The following is an 18,722-nucleotide window of genomic DNA, read 5'->3' on the forward strand; positions in this document are numbered from 1 at the left end:
TATGACTTCATTAATCTAGTTTTAAAAGCTCTACTTTTTGTTGGACCAAAGGAACCATTTTATTCTCCAATTTGCTGCTCATTAATTTTTTCAACTCTTGGCCCAAACAAAAAAATTGCCAAAGCATTGTCCAAATAAAGGCAATGTCAACCACAAGGTGTTGTTGAATAGTCTTTAAATATATGCAATCCTGTCATCAAACATAAGCTAATTACCAGAATGATCCCAAAGAATTGAAGAAGAAAAAATTCATGATAAAAGATTTTTTTTTCTTTGTCAATATATGTTGTTGAGGGATTTGTTTTTCTTATAAAATAAAGTGTAATTGAATTTTATGTGTTGATTTTCTTTGTTGTGCAGTGTAATAGATTTTTTGTGTGATTTTGTTGGTTGATACTTTTTTTTTTGAGAGAGTTTCAATCCATGGCCATAGACGGAGCTGTTGTTGGACTAGGGGGACAATGCCCCCCCTAAATTTAAAAAAAAAATTATATTAATAAGTATTAATTTTAGTAATTTTGTTCAATAAAATTACACTTTGCTCCTTTTAATAATGCCATCAATTTTTTGAGAGTAATATTATAGCCACAAACGTTTTTATAACGTTTGTACAAACTATTGAGGTAGCAAATTCTTATTGGTTCATACACTTGCATCACTTTTTACTTATCAATAACCACTTACAACATTACCAATTTGTACAAATTTTGTAGTTTTAGAATTTTTCACCTTTTAGAGAACATAAAAAAAATTAATAGATTAAATTTAAAACAAAATATACAAGCCCAAAAAAATTAGGTCAACAACAAAAATTACCAATAATAAAACAAAAAAATTAAGCCTAATCAATTTATTTTACCCAAAACAAACAACTTAGCCATTTAAAAAATTTTAAACAAAAATCTTTAGTAGTGAAGCAGCAAACTCAAAGGCCGGAGTCGCTGCATACAGCTAGTAGCAAAGTCACCCTCCTAACTCCAAGTCCTGGCTCCATCCCTACTTATAGTGTCTGCTTTATTGATTGTGACACTTGATAGTTGATACCCAACCGTGACCCATCCCAAATTTGCTCAATAATGTAATAAACCTTTGAAAGTTGAAACTGGTTTAAAAGAAGATAATGTAATATTATTAGAAGAGGTAAAAAAAAATGTCTTTGGTAAGTTTTTACTAATTTCTGAATTCGAATTAAAGTCCCAAGAAATTTTAAGTCCGGGATTTAGTGATCATATTTAGTGGTTACAATTGCAACTTTGCATAAATCAAACTTCCCAAAAAAAAAAAAAAAGCAGTTTTCCCACAAATAAAAAATAATAATAAAAATAAAGCATATATCCTTCACCAAACCCAACACGTGCTCAGTTCTACTTCAAAGTTCTAACATCTAATAGTCAATCTAACATTCAACGAGGCATCCTCAGCCTACCTCTTCCATGTCACCTCTTTGAAACGTTTATCTGCATAATGGTGATGAGACAAAAGGAGCAGAGCATTAGTAGCTATCTGCAGAGCTATTTAACACCAAGAACGAAAAATAAAAATGAAAAAAGAGGAAGAAGAAGAACATTGGTAGGCATTTAGAGAAAGAAGGATGGAGATTACAAGGTGTTTATTGACGGGGTTTGAGGCAAGCAAGGCATACTTGTTCCTGGCCTTGAACGAACTCTTCCTTGCTGTGTTCATGATTTTAATAGAATCAGTTACCTCAAGTGGAGTCAGTGCTCTTGTCATTGTGGTCTACGAGCATGTCATTGCCACCATTCTCTTGGCACTTCTCGCTTTCTTCCTTGAAAGGTCAGTGCTGCTTTCATCTTCATCTCTATGGAGACTGCCTCGAGAGATTTTGGTTAGAATTGTGTTTATTACATGCATAATTGTTTTGGTTCATCATAGAAATATGGTGTTTATGCAGTCACAATTTATACAGTTTTGGTTAAAATGGTGCTTAATTGTGTTTATACAGTTTTCCTCATGTCTCAAAAAGGCACAATTTAAACAATTTTGGTTCATCATAGAAATTAGAAATGGTATAACCCCTTTTCATTTCCTCACTCCAGAATGGGTCATCGGTGGACCTAGGCAGGTAGCATTGGAGACCCATTTGAATTGGGCCATGGGCTTGGCTACTTTGACGACCCTGCCCAATTTTGGTCATTGCCATTTGACCACATAAAAAGATTATATATATATATATATATATATATATATATATATATATATATATATATATATATATATATTCTTCTTTAGTGCTTACTGCTAGGAGCCTTTTTTTTTTTTTTTAAGAATAGGATAGAACCACAAAATAATGAAACTTGTATTATAGCAGTAATAATAAAATAAATATATAAGGTTTTTTTTTATTTTTTATTTTATAGAAAATAAATGAATAACTTAAAGATAAAAAATTAAGCCCAAAGTGCCTAGCTATTAAATTAAAAAAATGATGAGTAATTGTTCCACATTACTTAAGAGAGTGTGTTGTGTGTTATGATTCTCAATAAATAAATATATATATATATATATATATATATATATATATATATATATATGTTATACCCTCTAATTTCATAATTTTTTTATAAAAAAATTAGCCCAAAAGGTAGGAATTAAAATATAATTTTCCTTTATTTTTAATCTTTTATTTTCCTTGTGAAAAACATATTTAATCCATATCCAAAATTTATGCCTGGAGTTGTCCTTGGTTGCAGGAACGAAAGGCCTCCTCTCTCCTTCAAGATACTATGCTATGCATTCCTGTTGGGGTTGTTACAGTTAAGTATAAAGTTTCTTCTTGTTATAGAAACTTGAAGTAAATTCTCAATTCTCAAATTGGACTTGTTCAGAGGCACTTGATAATTTTTAAATTCTCGGTAAAGCCTAATTGTTCCATATATATAGATTCAGTTTAAACCAAGTCTATTCGACAATTTTTTTTATTTTATTTTTTATATTATATTAATTTTTGTAAATTGTTATGTAGGATTACACTTTGTCAGCTGCTAATGACAATAGCCCTGCAATTTGTATCATCGGGTTATGAAAGCATTGGAATCAACTTGGTCCCCTCTGTAGTGTTTGTAATGGCCCTCTTTTTCCGTCAAGAAAAACTCAAGTTTTGGAGCATCAATGGGCAGGGCAAGATATGGGGTCTAGTCCTATCGGCAGCTGGAGCATTGGTTTTAGTGTTGTGGGAGGGTCCAGTTTTGCTAACCTCTAGGTTGTCTAACATTCAAGCAATTAGTGATGGTGTTATTGGCCTCATAATGATCGTTGTTGGAGTGCTTGCAACAAGCTTTTGGAATATTATGGTGGTAAGAAAATTTCTCAAAAGTTTATCAATGATTTAACATGAACTTGGTATTGAGCCTATTGACTATAGAGCATTCATATAATAAGCCTGAGATTGTCATCCACAATGATCATGTCCATATTAGACTATTATTGTGTGTTCGAGTTTGCTAAAGTAGCCTAGTCTTTTACCTTTCAATAAAGGGATTGGCTTTGAATCTCATTCATATCAAAAACGAAATTTATTGCTGTTTTGGCTTAATGATATAATTATTATAATGCTGAATAGGATCGGCTTGGGATTGAGTTTGAATCTCATTCATATAAAAAAGAAAAATATTGTTGTTTTGGCTTGATAATATAATTATTATAGTGCTGAATAAGGTCGGCTTAGTATAATTTGTAACATGAGACGATAAATATTAAATGAACATTTTATTATTATTAATTATTAATTTTTCATCTCATTAGTCAATACAATATTTAAATGTTTATTGCTTCTTGAGAGTTGAGATACAAATTTATTAATTAAGCTGTTGCGATATAAATTTTTATCAACATTCCTTTTAATTTCAATTGATAATATGGCATTATGGCCACTCAATTAATCAATTTAAAGTAGGATTTTATCGATTTTAGTTAATAAAAATTATCTCTACCAAAAAAATTATAAGGAGGGTGCCTTTTTGAATTGAGATTGGACTTATTTTTTTTCCAAAAAAATTATTCAGCTACAAGATGGTCATTGATTTTTTTTTTTTAACTGGGAGCCTTTTTGGGGCCTTAAGCTGTCCTGAAGTGGACCTGATAAGTTTATCTATATATCAAAAATGTATATATATTGGACCATAATTTGGATGACATATTCATGTAATCTTGCAGAAGCATGTCACTCAATTTTACCCAGCAGAACTATCCTTAAGCGCAATGATGAGCTTCTTTGGCACCATCCAAACTGCTATAGTAACTGTATTTGTGATATCGTGGTCATCTTGGGAGCTAAAGTGGGATGGAGGGCTTGTCTTGGTTACCATATTACTTGGAGTAAGCCTAAATTTTATATCATCCCAAAAATCCAACACAAGTTTCATTCTTTCTCACAAATCACTGATCCATGTGTTGTGGAATTGCAGGGAATTGTGGTGACAGGATTATCATATTATGTGATGACTTGGTCCATTAAGAAGAATGGTCCTGTGTTCACATCGGCATTTAACCCACTTCTAGTCGTTTTCTCGTTTTTGTTACAAACATTTGTATTGGGAGATTCTGCACATTTGGGCAGGTATGTCTATATTCATATATTGATCCTATTTGGCATTAGCTTTTGCTCTTAGTTTTTATATACAACTTTTTTTAACCTCATTTTTTCTTGTTTTTTTTCACATTTTCAAAAAAAATTTAAGGTACATGTATATTTTAGCACACTTTTAGCAAAAAATTAGATAAATTATTTTCAAACGGACACAACGTGTCTCAAAAAAAAAAAAAAAAAAAATATATATATATATATATATATATATTTATATTGATGGCTACCCAGCACCCGCCATGCATGATGGATGGAGTTGGCCCATTAAACCCATGGGCCAGGGCCTTCACATATATCTCTTCTACTTTAACATGGTGCTAAATGCTAATTGAAGAATAAAGTCTAAAAAGGAAGTAATTCATGAAGAATGGTGCTCTTTTTTTTTTTTACATTTATAGTGAAGTTCACTTGTTAAATTCATAGTAATATCCACCACAAATATGAAGGGAAAGAGAACACTTTCTCTATACTCCAAAAGGAACGAAGAATTTTTAGAAAACCTTAGACTAATCTAAACCAAATATCTCACTAAAAATTACAAAATACCAATTAACTTGCTCCAAGACTACAAAGTCCAATCCCAATTAAAATAAAGGCATTATCCCTATTGACTTGCTTGGCGATAAAAGATGAATCTAGTTTTGACAAAGTACGTTGAGTAAGAAACTCTAAGGTGAAGACCATCTCTTATTTAACTTGTTTTGCTTATTCCTTGATCTGTAGCATTGTGGGAGCAGTTTCGGTTATATTTGGCCTGTACCTAATCTTATGGGCAAAAGCCAACGACATGGAGAAGAAAGAGATTGTTGCTGATGATTCTGTTTACCCTCCATTGATTCAAGCCTGAAAGAGGGAGGCAAGAATTCAATAAGAACTGTAATTCACATGGCAATTCTTCAGCTAAAAGTGACTCAAATCACTTGGCAATTTAAATGTCAAACAGTAGTATTGTTCCATTCATTCAGTCTAATAGTTGATGGGCTTCTTTGACTCCAAACAAAGCTAATTTTAGATTTTGGTTGAGCAATTCTGTTAAATAATGTCATGTAAATAATTTTTGATGTCAACGCATTGATATACTATGGTTTGACTGAATTAAGACTATATATGAATACATTTATTTTTTATGAAATGAATCATTTTTGGCTTTTTGCTTTATTGTATGCTAAATGGTTTGGAAATTTGTTTCACTCCTGTCCTTTATACGCTACATATATAACATTGTTAAATATTAGCATTTATACACCATGTTAAATATGCTAGTATAGATCCGAAAGTGAAAGCATAAAGTATAGAATACTATAACACACGAGGGTTACGTGGTTCAGCCTAACGGACTACATCCACAGAGGAAATCCTAAAGGGCTACATTAATAATGTATTAGAGTATAATACAAATCCTGTGTTACAATGAACCATAATATGTGTATATATAATAAACTAAACCCTAAACTAATAGACTTCTAGTATAAGTAGGAGACTTGTATTGCACACAAAGTAGAATTAGGCTTGGACTTATGCTAATTGGCTAATATATCTCTAACAAACACCATTCTTGTTTTAGACCTTTGGTCCAAGAAAGCAAGACAACAATCAAAGCAGTGAAACTGATATGGTGTTAAAAAGTATAGTAATACCTGGAATGTTATATACACCCGTCAATTGTATACCCATGAATTGAAAGCAGTGAATTAATTTTGCTTTTACCCATGAAAACAATTGACGGGTGAAGGTTCTAAAAATGATCCTAGAAAGAATGTCTTTATAAATGCATAGAATTTTACAAATGACTTTACAAATGCATAATTGGGCCAATACCTTAGTACTATTTTGCTTCTTTTTTTTAGTGAACCTAGTGCTATTTTGCTTATATTGTTTAATCCTAAAATAAATTCAAGTGATTATCTAAGTACATGAGGTGTTAAAAGTATAGTAATACCTGGAATCTTATATACAGTCTAGCTCCCTGCTTTGATTGTTTTTTTAAAAATTATGTATAATTCTTTTTCTATTCTTCCAACTATTTACATTTTAAGTTCATAGCAAAAATCAAAAGCTTGAAACAGCGAACAAGTCGAAATACTGAAGGAAAAAAGATTAGTGAAGACATTAAGGTAAGAATTTAGTGCCATAAGACATAACGGTTTTTTTTTTTTTTAATTAAAATTTTATTATTATTATTATTATTTTTTTAAGTTTAGCCAACTACTGTGAGTTAAAATGCCAAGAGAAAAATGAATTTGATTTGAACTTAAAAAGTGTCGAAATATGGGAAAATTGCATATTAAAAGAGAGAGTCACCCAAGAATGGAGCCAAAACTCCGAATTAAGGGGACAGTAGTGTTAGAGATATATTAGACATATTAGCCCAATGTAGTAGGCCCAAGCCCACTTCTATTTGTACTAATAATCTAGGGTTTAGTCACCTATATATGCTCATATTAAGATTTACTGTAACACAGGTTATTGTACTATACTCTTACATAATAAAGATGTAGCTATTAAGGGATTCCTTCGTAGATGTAGGTCGACAAGGCTGAATTGAATCACATAACCCTTGTGTTCTTGGTGTTTTCCCTTCCTCATCAACTCTAGCATATACAACATGGAATAATACATTACTTGTTACTAATATATTTAATAGGTAGTATAAAAAAATTATAAAATTCCAAATAAGCATTCATTTAGTATTAATGGACAGCCAACAAAGACAAAGACACAACTACTCACTATACTATTTATATATTTTGTATCATTTGTCACCTAAACAAATTCAATTTATATAGACATATTATGATAATAAAAAATCACCCACTATATAATCCTCACATTCAAACAAAACTTAAACAACTCTTAGAGCAACCACATCAGTGATTGCAAAAGATTCCTTCTATTTTACACAAAAAACCTACTTTTTCTATTTTGCACAGCCAATTTTACAAAACACCCACATCAATCCATCTATTATACACTATATTTTATATAAATAATATTTTTAATATTATTTTATCTACCCGTTTCTTTTTCCAATACTTCCTCTTCTTTCTTCTTTTTCTTTTTCTTTCTTTTTCCTTATCTCTGCCGTTTCCTCTTTCTTTTCTTCTTCTTTGGCTGCGTTTGTTTCGACGGTAAACGGTTTCAGGAAATGGTTTTCCGCGTTTTCGGGTGTTTGGCAGATGCTGAAAATATGGTCAAACAGAAAATATTTTCTGTTGACTGTAAAACTTAGGCCTCTGACCCGGAAATTCGTTTCCACTTGTATTTTACCTTCAAATGGGAATTTTCCAGAAAATTGAGAGACAGAGCACGAAGAGAGAGAGAGAGAGAGAGAGAGAGAGAGAGAGAGAGCACGAAGAGAGAGTAGAGAGAGCGAGTCACGCCCCAACCCGCGCCGGCGAGTCGCGCCGTCGCTTCTCTCTTCGTCGAACCCAGTCCCGGCGAGATCGCGCCTTCGCCTTTCTCTTCGTTGAACCCAGTCGCCATCGCCGATCACGATCTCGCCTTCGCCATCGCCGATCACGATCTCGCCTTCGCCTTCCCCGCGCCGCGCCGCGCCGGCACGATCTCCCCTTCGCCATCGCCAGTCGCCTCTCTCTCTCTCTGTCTTCGTTCTTCGTAGATCACCGATTTGGGTTTTGTTGATTTGTTAGAGAAAAATTGATGATGAGATTTTTTTATTTTTGGGTTTTGTTGAGCTGTATCGTAAGAATTTGATGAGTTTTTTTTTGTTTTGGGTTTTGTTGTTCATGATATTTGTTTGGAAGCCGAGAAAATGTGAGAAAATGTGAGCAACAAATACAAAATGCATTTTCTATAATATTTTCAAGATGACAACCAAACACCAGAAAATATTTTCCAAAATATTTTTTAAAATGTTACCAAACACCTAAAAATATTTTCTTTTCCCGAAAATATTTTCTTTTCCTGAAAACATTTTCCAGAATTGCTTTACTGTTGAAACAAACGCACCCTTTATCTCACAATCAATACCCAGAAGCACCAGAGCAAGAACTTCATCAATACCACAACCATCACAAGCACCACAACGCATCTCCAATCCACCGATCTCTGTCAACCCAAAAGCACCATCACAAGCACTCTATCAACACCGATCTCCGTCAACCCACAAAACTAATCTCCATCAACATTGATCTCCGTCAACCCATCACAAGCACATCATCAACACCGATCTCCATCAACACTGATCTCCGTCAACCCATCATCGATTTCCATCAACACCAATCTCCATCAACACCGATCCACATCGCCTTTCCAATCCATGATCCACAATCACCGATCACCGATCCAACGATTTTGTTCTAGTGGTTGATTTTGTGTTTGATTTTTTATGTTTGTAGTTGATTTTTGATTTTGTGTCTATGGGAGTGTGTGTATCAAAGGAAGAAAGAACATGATGAGGGAGGGTTAGTTTTGCAGATGGAGAAGAGAGAGAAAAAGGAGCAAATAAGAAATTATTAAAATATTATATGCACATGCTACAATAACCGTGTATATATGCACGGTTACTGTTCATTTGCAAGACTATTGTATATATTTAGACATTTTTACAAAGACTAATGTAGAAGGTTTTTGGGTTAAAATGTGCAAAATTGAGCACTTTTTGTATTTTACACATCAGTGGTTGCTCTTATGTATCAAACAGTAGTGGGCCCATCTAAACTCATAATTTTTGTAATATAAAAAATAATTGTTTATTGCTATACTTAGAGCATTCACATCAGTCCTTCTAATTTTTTTTTGTTTATTTTAGCATAAGAACTTTATTTTTCTATTTTACTCGAGCATTTTACAAAAAAAAAAAAAACCTACATCAGATTGTCTATTATACACTTTTTATTATTATAGAATACTAAGTTTTTAACACACACGCACACGGAGAGAGGAGAGAAGGTCTTATAGAAACTAACATTGGTATATATCCAAAATAGTCCAACTCTGGATACACAACATAAACTTTAAAACCTCTTTAACTCATACTCATTTTCCAATGTGGGGTTAACCCTCCATTTTTTTTTAAAGAATACTAAGTATTTAACACACACACACACACATATACGGGGAGAGGAGAAAAGGTCTTAAAGAAACTAACAGTGACGTATATCCAAAAAGGTCTAACTCTCTTTTCTTTAAATAAATATTTTATATTCTTTTTTATTATTTCAATAGCCCACCTTAAAAGCACACTTTCTCTCTCTTTATATTAATTTTTTGAACACTACTCTCTCTCTCTCTCTCTCTCTGACTTTTTGAAATTTCTTTCTATTTCTCTACTGGTTAGTTTCTTCTTTCTCCCCTCTTTCTTCACCAGAAAACCTCATAAACAAACTGAGAAAACCCATAGACAAACCTCCAAACTTCACTTCAACACAAAACTCATATGAATCCCAGTCCATTTTCAGTATTTTTAGACAAATCTAAGGTCTAACTCTTCACTTTCTCTCTCATGGAAGTGGTGAGCACTCCACCAGAACCTTCATGGCAGCAGTGACGACAACATCAAACTAGGTTTGGGGCTATTGTGGGTTTTTTGAATCGGTTTTATGTTGGGTTGATTTTGAGTTGGATTTATGATGAATTTTCAGGTTTTTTTGAGTTGGTTTGTTTTGGGTTGATTTCTCCTTTTTCTAGATTGAATTGAGTTAGGGAAGCGAGAGAGTCAGAGTAGTCAGGTGGAGAGAGAGAGAGAGAGAGAGAGAGAGAGAGAGGAGAGAGAAATTATATTTAAATAATCAAATGCAAAGCTACAGTAACTGTATATATTTACACGAGTATTGTAAGATTTTTGTATATGAACAGTATTATAGACCTATTGATGTGGGTAGTTTTTTTATAGCAAAAATGTGTAAAATTTAACACTTTTTCTATTTTCCAAGGACTGATGCAATTGCTCTTAGATGGAATTTTGGACCCATTTGATTTACTAGATATATTTTTTTTATAAATTTATTGTAGAACAAAGCAAATATCTTTCAATGTCACTCATGACTACTGCATAATGCACATGGATCATTATTAAAATAGAGAAAGGGAGAAAGATAGAGGCATAAAGCGTGTTTGGTCATCTATTTTAACTCAGCATATTCTTCTTTCACCAGCCCATCTGAAATTTCAAAGTTCAAACTCTCATCTCCAAGGATTTTCTCTCTCCATCCCACGGTCCTCACCATCGCCGGTGCCACCATATTCTTTTCTCTCCCAGCCCATCTGAAATTTCAAAGTTCAAACTCTCATCTCCAAGGATTTTCTCTCTCCATCCCACGGTCCTCATCGTCACCAGTGCCACCAGCCATCGTGCCAAGCCACAGTTGTTGCGAGGGCTATGTCTCACACCACCCTAGCATCATCGGAAAGTGCTACCCACCTGCAGGCATAGGCACTACCTAGTAAGTTTTCTCTCTCTGCCTAGTTTGATCTGCCAGAAGTTGCTTTGTGATTGTGCTTTTTTGGGGTTTTTGATTTTCTTTTGAATTGGGATTAGTTTATACCCAAACACAGTGCTCCGCTGTCACTGTTGCTTTGTTTTTCTTTGTGATAGTGCTTTCTTGGGGGTTTTTGATTTTATTTTGAATTGGGATTAGTTTATACGCTTAAAATTTTTATATATTATCTGTGTGTGTATGTTTTATGCTGTGGTTATTAGAATGTTTGGTTCCATTTTTTTGGTTTGTGGGTATTTTTTTTGGTCTCACTGTTATGCAAATGTTTGTGCTTTTGCATAGATTTTGATTTTATTTTTAATTGTTCACTTTATTATGAAAGATTTTAGGAAATGTATTGTGAATGTCTCTTTGTTTTCCCTGTCATGCCACTGATTGCAGAATTGGGTGTGTGTAAATTGTCCTTTGTAGGAATGGGATGCACATAATTGTATTTGATGATGAACTGTAAAAGAAAACATTCAGCCTATGGCTAGATTTTTGTTTACTGGCTGCTAGCTGCTGATATACACTAGCTTTTATGGTAAGGCAGATGAATTTTCGATTTTCAAAAATCTGAACTGTTGAGAACCCTTTTGTAGTTTACATTTGAACTTTAAAGCTCTTATAGGAAGAATAATTGAATTTTCTGACTGTTTTTTGTTCCTCTCTTTTTGTAGATTGGTTCTTGTATTGGCCTTTTGGTTATTCATTTAGAAAGTTTGCATAATTTTTGGACAGGTTCTGTTATTGGTTTCTCTATAATTCTGAAGGATTGAGATTTGTTAATATTGCTTGTAGGTTTCATTGATTCTAATTATCAATAATTTGGAAGGGCATTTGGAGCTATGATACATCCCAAAGCTTTAATACCAAAAGAACTTACATAACAAAGAAGCATCATACATTCATACCAAGAGATGGGGCAAGTTGTTTAACACAAGGCAAGTCGAAGTGATCAAGCTAAGATTGAAAATTGTAGACTTTGGATGGAATGTATAATCAAGAAGCAAGAAGTGGAATGTATAGTCAAGCAATAAGCACACCATTTGTAGAAGTTTCATGTTATTATAATCAAAGTGTTTATTTCAATGGAATTCTTGTTATGTGATTAAAGTGTACATTTTAATAAAATTTGTTCATTTTTTTATATTAATTTATCTTATTGTTTACTCTGTTGGATTGAATTTTGATTGGAATGCCAAGTAACTCATAGGGGTGCCCAAGTACATAGATTAGCTGAGCAATGTAAAAGAAAGTGATTAACTGGCTTCTTTACCAATTTGCAATGCAAGTACACAAAGTTCACATAAATGTGCATTTAACCAAAAACCAAGTGATTTGCATTTTGGCCTTAAACAACAACACTTACATATAAAAAAAATAACTCTTGCTTAGACAAAAACTGAACACTATCTATAGCAAAGAGGGAAACTGATCCACTCCTAATACATCTGAAACCTTCTGCAGAAAAAAACTATGCAGAAAAAAATAATGCAGAAACAGTATGCAGAAACAAATAATTATGTAGAAATAGTAAGTAGAAACAAATAATTATGCAGAAACAGTATGCAGAAAAAAATAATTATGCAGAAAAAAATAATTATGCAGAAACAGTAATTATGCAGAAACAATAATTATGCAGAAACAGTAATTATGTAGAAAAACATAAAATTTTTGCAACAATAAATAATTATGCAGATATTAACACCATGCAGAGATACATCAGACATGTAGATCATTGTCAGTTGGTAACAAAAGGAAATTTATGGATCATCATAACTTCAATCTTAAAGTAAGAAAATTACAAAAAACTAGAACACTTGGTCACAAATGTGACTAAGTTTGAACATTTGAATGTGACCAAATGTGACTAAGTTTGGGACCATCAAAACTCTAGTCCTAAACTAGGAAAATTACAAAACAAGAGCATGCGTCATTGATTATAAAAGATGTTCCTAAACTAGAAAAATGGCTTGACTTTATGAACCATCTCATTCCATCCATTTGTAACACTTTCTTGAGTCAAGGGACCTCCATTTGCAACAATTCCTTGAGTCAAGAGACCTCCTGCACCATCAATTTTGTCGTTGGAGCCCACAACACTTGATATACTCTCTAAATGTGATGCTAATGCAACACTTGCTGATGAGCATCCCTGATGTGATGCAGAACTTGTAGAAGTCGACTACAAAAAAACCAATTACACATTACACATATCACAAGCTTAGCATTAAAATTATCAAATCATGCATCTAAACTATTATTAATATCAAAGTAAAATATATAATTGTAAATATCTTTACCATTAAAAGTTGTGTAAAACAAGTAATATTTCCAGAAGAGATATCCCTAGTTTTCTTTTGTGCCATGATGTCATGTGCATATATTTCCTGTAAAAATTGTACTAGTTTAGCAACAATAATAGTATACTATATTAATCTGTAAAAATAAAATAGAATGGTGAAAATAAGGATAATTTAGAAGATTACCTCCTGCACTTTTCTTTTCTTTGTTTGCTTCTTTGATGTGCCTTCCTTTGGTTTCGGCATCTTTTCTATCCATGATTTCGTCCTATGCTTTTTATTATGATAAATCTCCCTTTTCTTTATCCCTTTTGGTACAATCGTAATCAAGCACATAATTGATCTTCTTTGTCTGCAAAATCGGTGGAAGGCCTAATGATGTCTTCTTCTACATTAGCTTTGCAATTTCTAAGGTCACAAAGTTTTTTTTTTTTTTTTTTTGCAATTTCTAAGCTTAGAATATTATGGCCTTCTTTAGTTTCACATGTCTTATTCACCAATTGAATATATTTTGGACATAAAGCTTGATACTGATCTACATATTCCAGTCGAGTATCCGGCTTAATGTTATGTGTTATGCAATTTTTTCTGCTCCCGTCTTTTGTATCTCTTATCCAACTCTTCATGATATATCTATTAGGAATCAACTTGATATCAAATACATCTAGAACTTTCAAACCATGCCTACATAAAATACCAAATGACTCCAACTTTCTGCAACTACAAGATAGAGTATCATCTAATGGAAATAAATCTAGTGCTATTACCTCTTCAACTTCTATCTGAAATAAATCAAACAACGTAGGCGTGTACATTGTTGCTACTTGGTTAAGTATAGGAGAGCTTTTGAGCTTCAATTTTGGAAATTTATGTCTAGAGTTGTATTCTGCTTCTAACTCCTTATCCCGCTTTTGGTTGACAATTCTTTCAAAATGAGTGAAAAACTCTACTATATTGAGATTGGTACGCAAGCAATCCTTCAAGTTAGCATTGAAACTCTCACTAAGCTGGGTTGTCTTCATTCCTACAGTGAAAGTTCTCTTAACATATGCTTGGGCCCATTTTTCCTTCAATTTAAATAGATCAATTAGTCATTTATTTTCACGAACATCGTACTTATCCAACATTTCATTCCAAGCTGTAAGAAACTCATCTTCACCATCATACTCATAGATACATGCTAAGAAATCATCGTTAAATTGAGACTCATTTTTGAGTAAACGACCCACGTGTTTCTCACCATTCTGCCACATATGCCAACTACACAATGCATGATATGTCTTAGGCATGACTACTTTTATTGCAGCTGGCATTGCTGCATCTTGATCTGTGAAAATAGTGATTGGCTTCTTTTCAGACATTGCTTCTAAGAAGGTCTCAAATAACCATACAAAAGATTCAATCGTTTCATCATATAAAAGTGCACCTCCAAATACAATAGTTTCTCTATGGTGATTGAGACCCAAAAATACTCCAAGTGGCCTTGCATCTCTATTTGTACTATACGTTGTATCAAACATTATTACATCACCGAAGTGGCTATAGTCAATGATTATTCTTGCATTGGCCCAAAAGATATTAGTAATAAACTCTTCATAGTCCAATTGGGTAGCGAAATAATATGAAGGATTTTCCTTAAGTTGACGACTGAAATATCTTCCCAAGCTAGCAGCTTCCCCATGCTCCATGTCTCTCTGTCGCTTAGTGCGTAAATAGTTTTTATGATCTTGCTTGGTAAAACCAAGATTATCATATCCACCAACTTGCTTACTAAGAAGCTCATAAGATTGCTTTAATCTTAATCCCGATTCATGTGCCAAATCAATTTCAATAGCATGAGTTGCAGCCACTTTCCGTTGTGATGGCATCATGTGCACAGTTGATGCGAGGTGGAGATAGTGGTTATGCTCAGCAATAAATTCATTCACCACATATGTTTTACTATCTCGATTAAGTACAATAACCAAACGTGCTTCACAACCACATCTTGTTTATGCTCGTGGATTCTTTATATTATGATCTCTCTTATCTTTGCCTCGAACTCCCTCCTTCGCGCACACAAATCTCCTTGAAGTAACCACTCCAGTCTTTAACATTTATTTACATACTCTTTTCTAATACTAAAACCAGCCTTTATACCATATTCATTATAAAAATCATATGCAATCTCATATGCTTCAAACACCATCCCTTTAAATGGGGTAGATTCCATGGGCAAATTAGAAGGAACATGTATTCCCATCATTATCCCTAGAAAAAATTGACCATAAATTTATTATAACTTTCACCTATGAGTAGTAGCCAAAGAAAAAATTGACCAAAACAGAGATGATGTAAAAAAATGAGACAGTAAAAATGAAAGAGTAACCAGAGTAAAAATGAAAGAGTCATTGGAAGCAAGGGAAAATTTGGCTGCTGAATGAGCAGTAGAGTTATGGCATCTACTAATCCAACTAAAATTGCAAGAAACAAAAGACATAGCCAAGTCTTGAATGTCAGCAATCAAATGGGAAATAGACCAAGCAGAGTAGGGACCATTGGTGTGGATAGACTAGGCAATCAAATATGCCATATACTAATAAAGATTCAATCTTTATCTCAAAAAAATAAAGAAGATACTCCAAGAATCATCCAGCCATTATAAAGATTCAATCTTTATCTCAAAAAATTAAAAATAAAAGTTCAGATAGACTCTAACTTGCATCCAACGATCAAAACAACAATATAAACTCACCAAGACAACAGAATAAATACAGAAAAATGAGATGGACTCCAAGAATCATCCAGCCATTATAAAGATTCAATTTTTATCTCAAAAAATAAAAATAAAAATTCAGATAGACTCTAAATTGCATCCAGCCACCAAAACAACAATATAAACTCACTAAGACAACAATATAAATGCAAACATCAAATAAGATAAGCATAAACAAGTTTTGTAGATATACCTCTGTTTTTGCAAGATACAAACAAGGTGTGTTCTAAACTTTTTCTTTGAACCAATCTACAAAAAATAGAGATGCGGTTACAGAGATGTGGTTGTTCTCTGAACCTCCGTTTTGTGCACATTTGGTTTTCACTTTTCCCTCCTAAAAGGTTTTTTTTTTGTTTTTTTTTTTTTTTGTTTTCCAGTAGCTTTTGTCCGGTTGAGTTAATAGAGACGTGGTTACAGAGCCTCTGTTTTGTGCACGGACAGGTTTTCACTTTTCCCTCCTAAAAGGTTTTATTTTTTTTTTGGTTTTCTGGTAGCTTTTGTACGGTTGAGTTAAACAACCCTCTAGTTTAAGTGTTTAACCATAGTTAAGTGTGTGTTTACATTTTAATTGATGTGGCAGAATTTTGACCCTTGATAATTTTCAAACAAATCCTGTCCGTGAACTAGACACTCTCCATTTCAAAGGAAAATGGAGAGGATCCGGATCCCTCCTTCACAACACTCAATTTTTTTTAACCAAACAAAACAAGTCAATTAAAAGTTAAAAGAATATATATATATATATATATATATATATATATATATATATATATATTATAAATAAAAAAATTGTACCATCCCCCAATTTTTTAGTATAATAATAAAAGAACTACTTACTATCTTTGTAATACACAAAACCTCTAAAGCCTCCACTACATATTTTCTCTTCCATGATCCATCTCTTTTTTTCTTTTTTCTTTTATTTTTTATTTTTTATTTTTAAGTTTCACACTCTAGGTTTTTCCTATCAACCCAAAATTTCAATACCTAGAAGAACATAGAAAGAAATACTGAATTCTATCTTGTTTGAAAGCAAGCAAGGCATTAAGACATATATACAAATTTTCAAGTATATTCAAGATTATTGGGAATGAAGGAATCATGGAATAATTTAATTTGAGTAAATTAAACTCGGTTGGAAAAATTAATAACAATTTACATGTATATTAGATTTTGTATGACAATTACATTAGTTTAGAATGGTTTATTTATTATTATTTTTATTAATATCGATAATATTTTTTTATATTAATTTTTCTTTTAATCTTGTCTCTTGAATTGAAATTCTGACTTTGCCATTAGTTGTTGTACATATATAGAGGATGTGCTCATATTGTGTGAAAAAAAGAAAAATGTAAAATATTTTATGTTTACAAGTCCATACCAAACACTTATAAGATGATCAAAATATCTTCTAAAACTTTTAAAATCTCCTAAAACTTTTAAAAATACAAATACCTTATAAAGCTCCAAATGATTCAAAATATACATCTGAAACGCACCTAAAATATATGACCAAAATAAAGCTTCAAATGAGAGGTGGGTTGTCACGACTCTTTTGGCTCAATATTGTGAAAATTAGAGTTATTTGGATTTATGTGTACTGTGCAAAGTTTTTTAGCAAAATGAGGAGAGATGCAAATTTCGGTATTGGTGTTGCCGAAATTCAGTGGTCATTTTGCTTCTGTTAGATTCTTTTTTTTCCGTTAGTTTTCCGTTTGGTTCTTCATAGTTTATTTTTGTTTATAAAATAAAGATAAGCAACCCAGGGGTATTGAACCCTTGAACAAGGAATACTCCACATAAGAAGCAGCCAGTACACTACCCTACAACATGGTTATTCTATACAGAAACTAAATTAACTTATTCCAAAATTGATAGATATTTCGGGGGTGTTTGGTAGAGTAGTTTGAGATGGAATTTTTATAGTTTTTTTTTGGGTAGTTTTTTGAAAATATGCGTGGGTGAAAAAGTGTGTAATGTTGTTTAAAATGTGAAAATGTGAGTCTGGGATTACTCACCAAACATGCCCTTCAAGTTTTCAAAAACACAAAAAAACACAAGCATTTTTTTTTTATATACTTTCCGAAAATTGATAGTTATGATAAAAAGAATGGTAAATTCAAATTATAGGTCATCCACAATGATGTCAAAATTAATTAATATTAACCAAATAAAAATAACAATTTTGTAAAAACTAATAACCTTAATTAAAAATGACAAAGTTTAGTTACAAAAGGGGTTGCAGACTAAGGTTATAACCTTACTCAATAAATTTTTATTGGATACGAATTTTGACATGTGTATTAAAAGCATAAAAGACATACAATTCAATGATTAGATTATCAAAATATGTAGTAATATTTATTTTATTGAATAAGACTATAACCAATTTTGTAACTAAACTTTGTCCAATTAAAAAATTGTCGAAAAAAATTTGAATATTTTACAAACATATTACATGAATTAAAAAAGAAGATGATATTGTTAATATTTTTCAATTTAAGATAAATTTTGTTATTTATTTTAATAGTATATCATAAGAATATTTTTAGTAATCAAAGTTGGCAATACAAGTCATACTTGCATGATGTGTCTTGAGTTGAAAATTCATATGGCTC

The 18,722-nt window shown here is 32.3% G+C and overlaps 2 protein-coding genes across 2 annotated transcripts; one reads left to right on the forward strand and one right to left on the reverse strand.

Moving 5' to 3' along the window:
* The first annotated feature begins 1,439 nt into the window (after positions 1 to 1,439).
* LOC142642490 (WAT1-related protein At3g30340-like) lies at positions 1,440 to 5,761 on the forward strand. Its single transcript, XM_075816847.1, has 6 exons — positions 1,440 to 1,794; positions 2,712 to 2,774; positions 2,984 to 3,314; positions 4,174 to 4,335; positions 4,425 to 4,576; positions 5,327 to 5,761. The coding sequence occupies exons 1-6, from the start codon at positions 1,592 to 1,594 to the stop codon at positions 5,448 to 5,450; spliced, it is 1,035 nt and encodes a 344-aa protein (XP_075672962.1). The 5' UTR covers positions 1,440 to 1,591; the 3' UTR covers positions 5,451 to 5,761.
* Positions 5,762 to 13,003: 7,242 nt separating this feature from the next.
* On the reverse strand, positions 13,004 to 15,217 carry LOC142643895 (protein FAR1-RELATED SEQUENCE 5-like). The gene is made up of 4 exons (XM_075818616.1): positions 14,456 to 15,217; positions 14,114 to 14,413; positions 13,347 to 13,433; positions 13,004 to 13,228 (listed from the first exon to the last, which is right to left on the reverse strand). Exons 1-4 carry the CDS (start codon positions 15,215 to 15,217, stop codon positions 13,004 to 13,006), a joined length of 1,374 nt encoding a protein of 457 aa, XP_075674731.1.
* Between the last annotated feature and the right edge of the window lie 3,505 nt (positions 15,218 to 18,722).

This window comes from Castanea sativa, chromosome 7, assembly GCF_040712315.1.
Source record: "Castanea sativa cultivar Marrone di Chiusa Pesio chromosome 7, ASM4071231v1".
Lineage (NCBI taxonomy): Eukaryota > Viridiplantae > Streptophyta > Magnoliopsida > Fagales > Fagaceae > Castanea > Castanea sativa.

Excerpts from the sequence above, each read along its gene's own strand:
- LOC142642490 (XM_075816847.1), top strand. The coding sequence starts at position 1,592 with ATGGAGATTACAAGGTGTTTATTGACGGGGTTTGAGGCAAGCAAGGCA. Across the intron at positions 3,315-4,173 it reads GCTTTTGGAATATTATGGTG|AAGCATGTCACTCAATTTTA; the intron begins GTAAGAAAATTT and ends GTAATCTTGCAG. Across the intron at positions 4,577-5,326 it reads GATTCTGCACATTTGGGCAG|CATTGTGGGAGCAGTTTCGG; the intron begins GTATGTCTATAT and ends CTTGATCTGTAG.
- LOC142643895 (XM_075818616.1), bottom strand. The coding sequence starts at position 15,217 with ATGATGCCATCACAACGGAAAGTGGCTGCAACTCATGCTATTGAAATT. Across the intron at positions 14,414-14,455 it reads AAATGTTGGATAAGTACGAT|GAAAAATGGGCCCAAGCATA; the intron begins GTTCGTGAAAAT and ends TTTAAATTGAAG. Across the intron at positions 13,434-14,113 it reads TTCAGATAGAAGTTGAAGAG|GAAATATATGCACATGACAT; the intron begins GTAATAGCACTA and ends CAATTTTTACAG.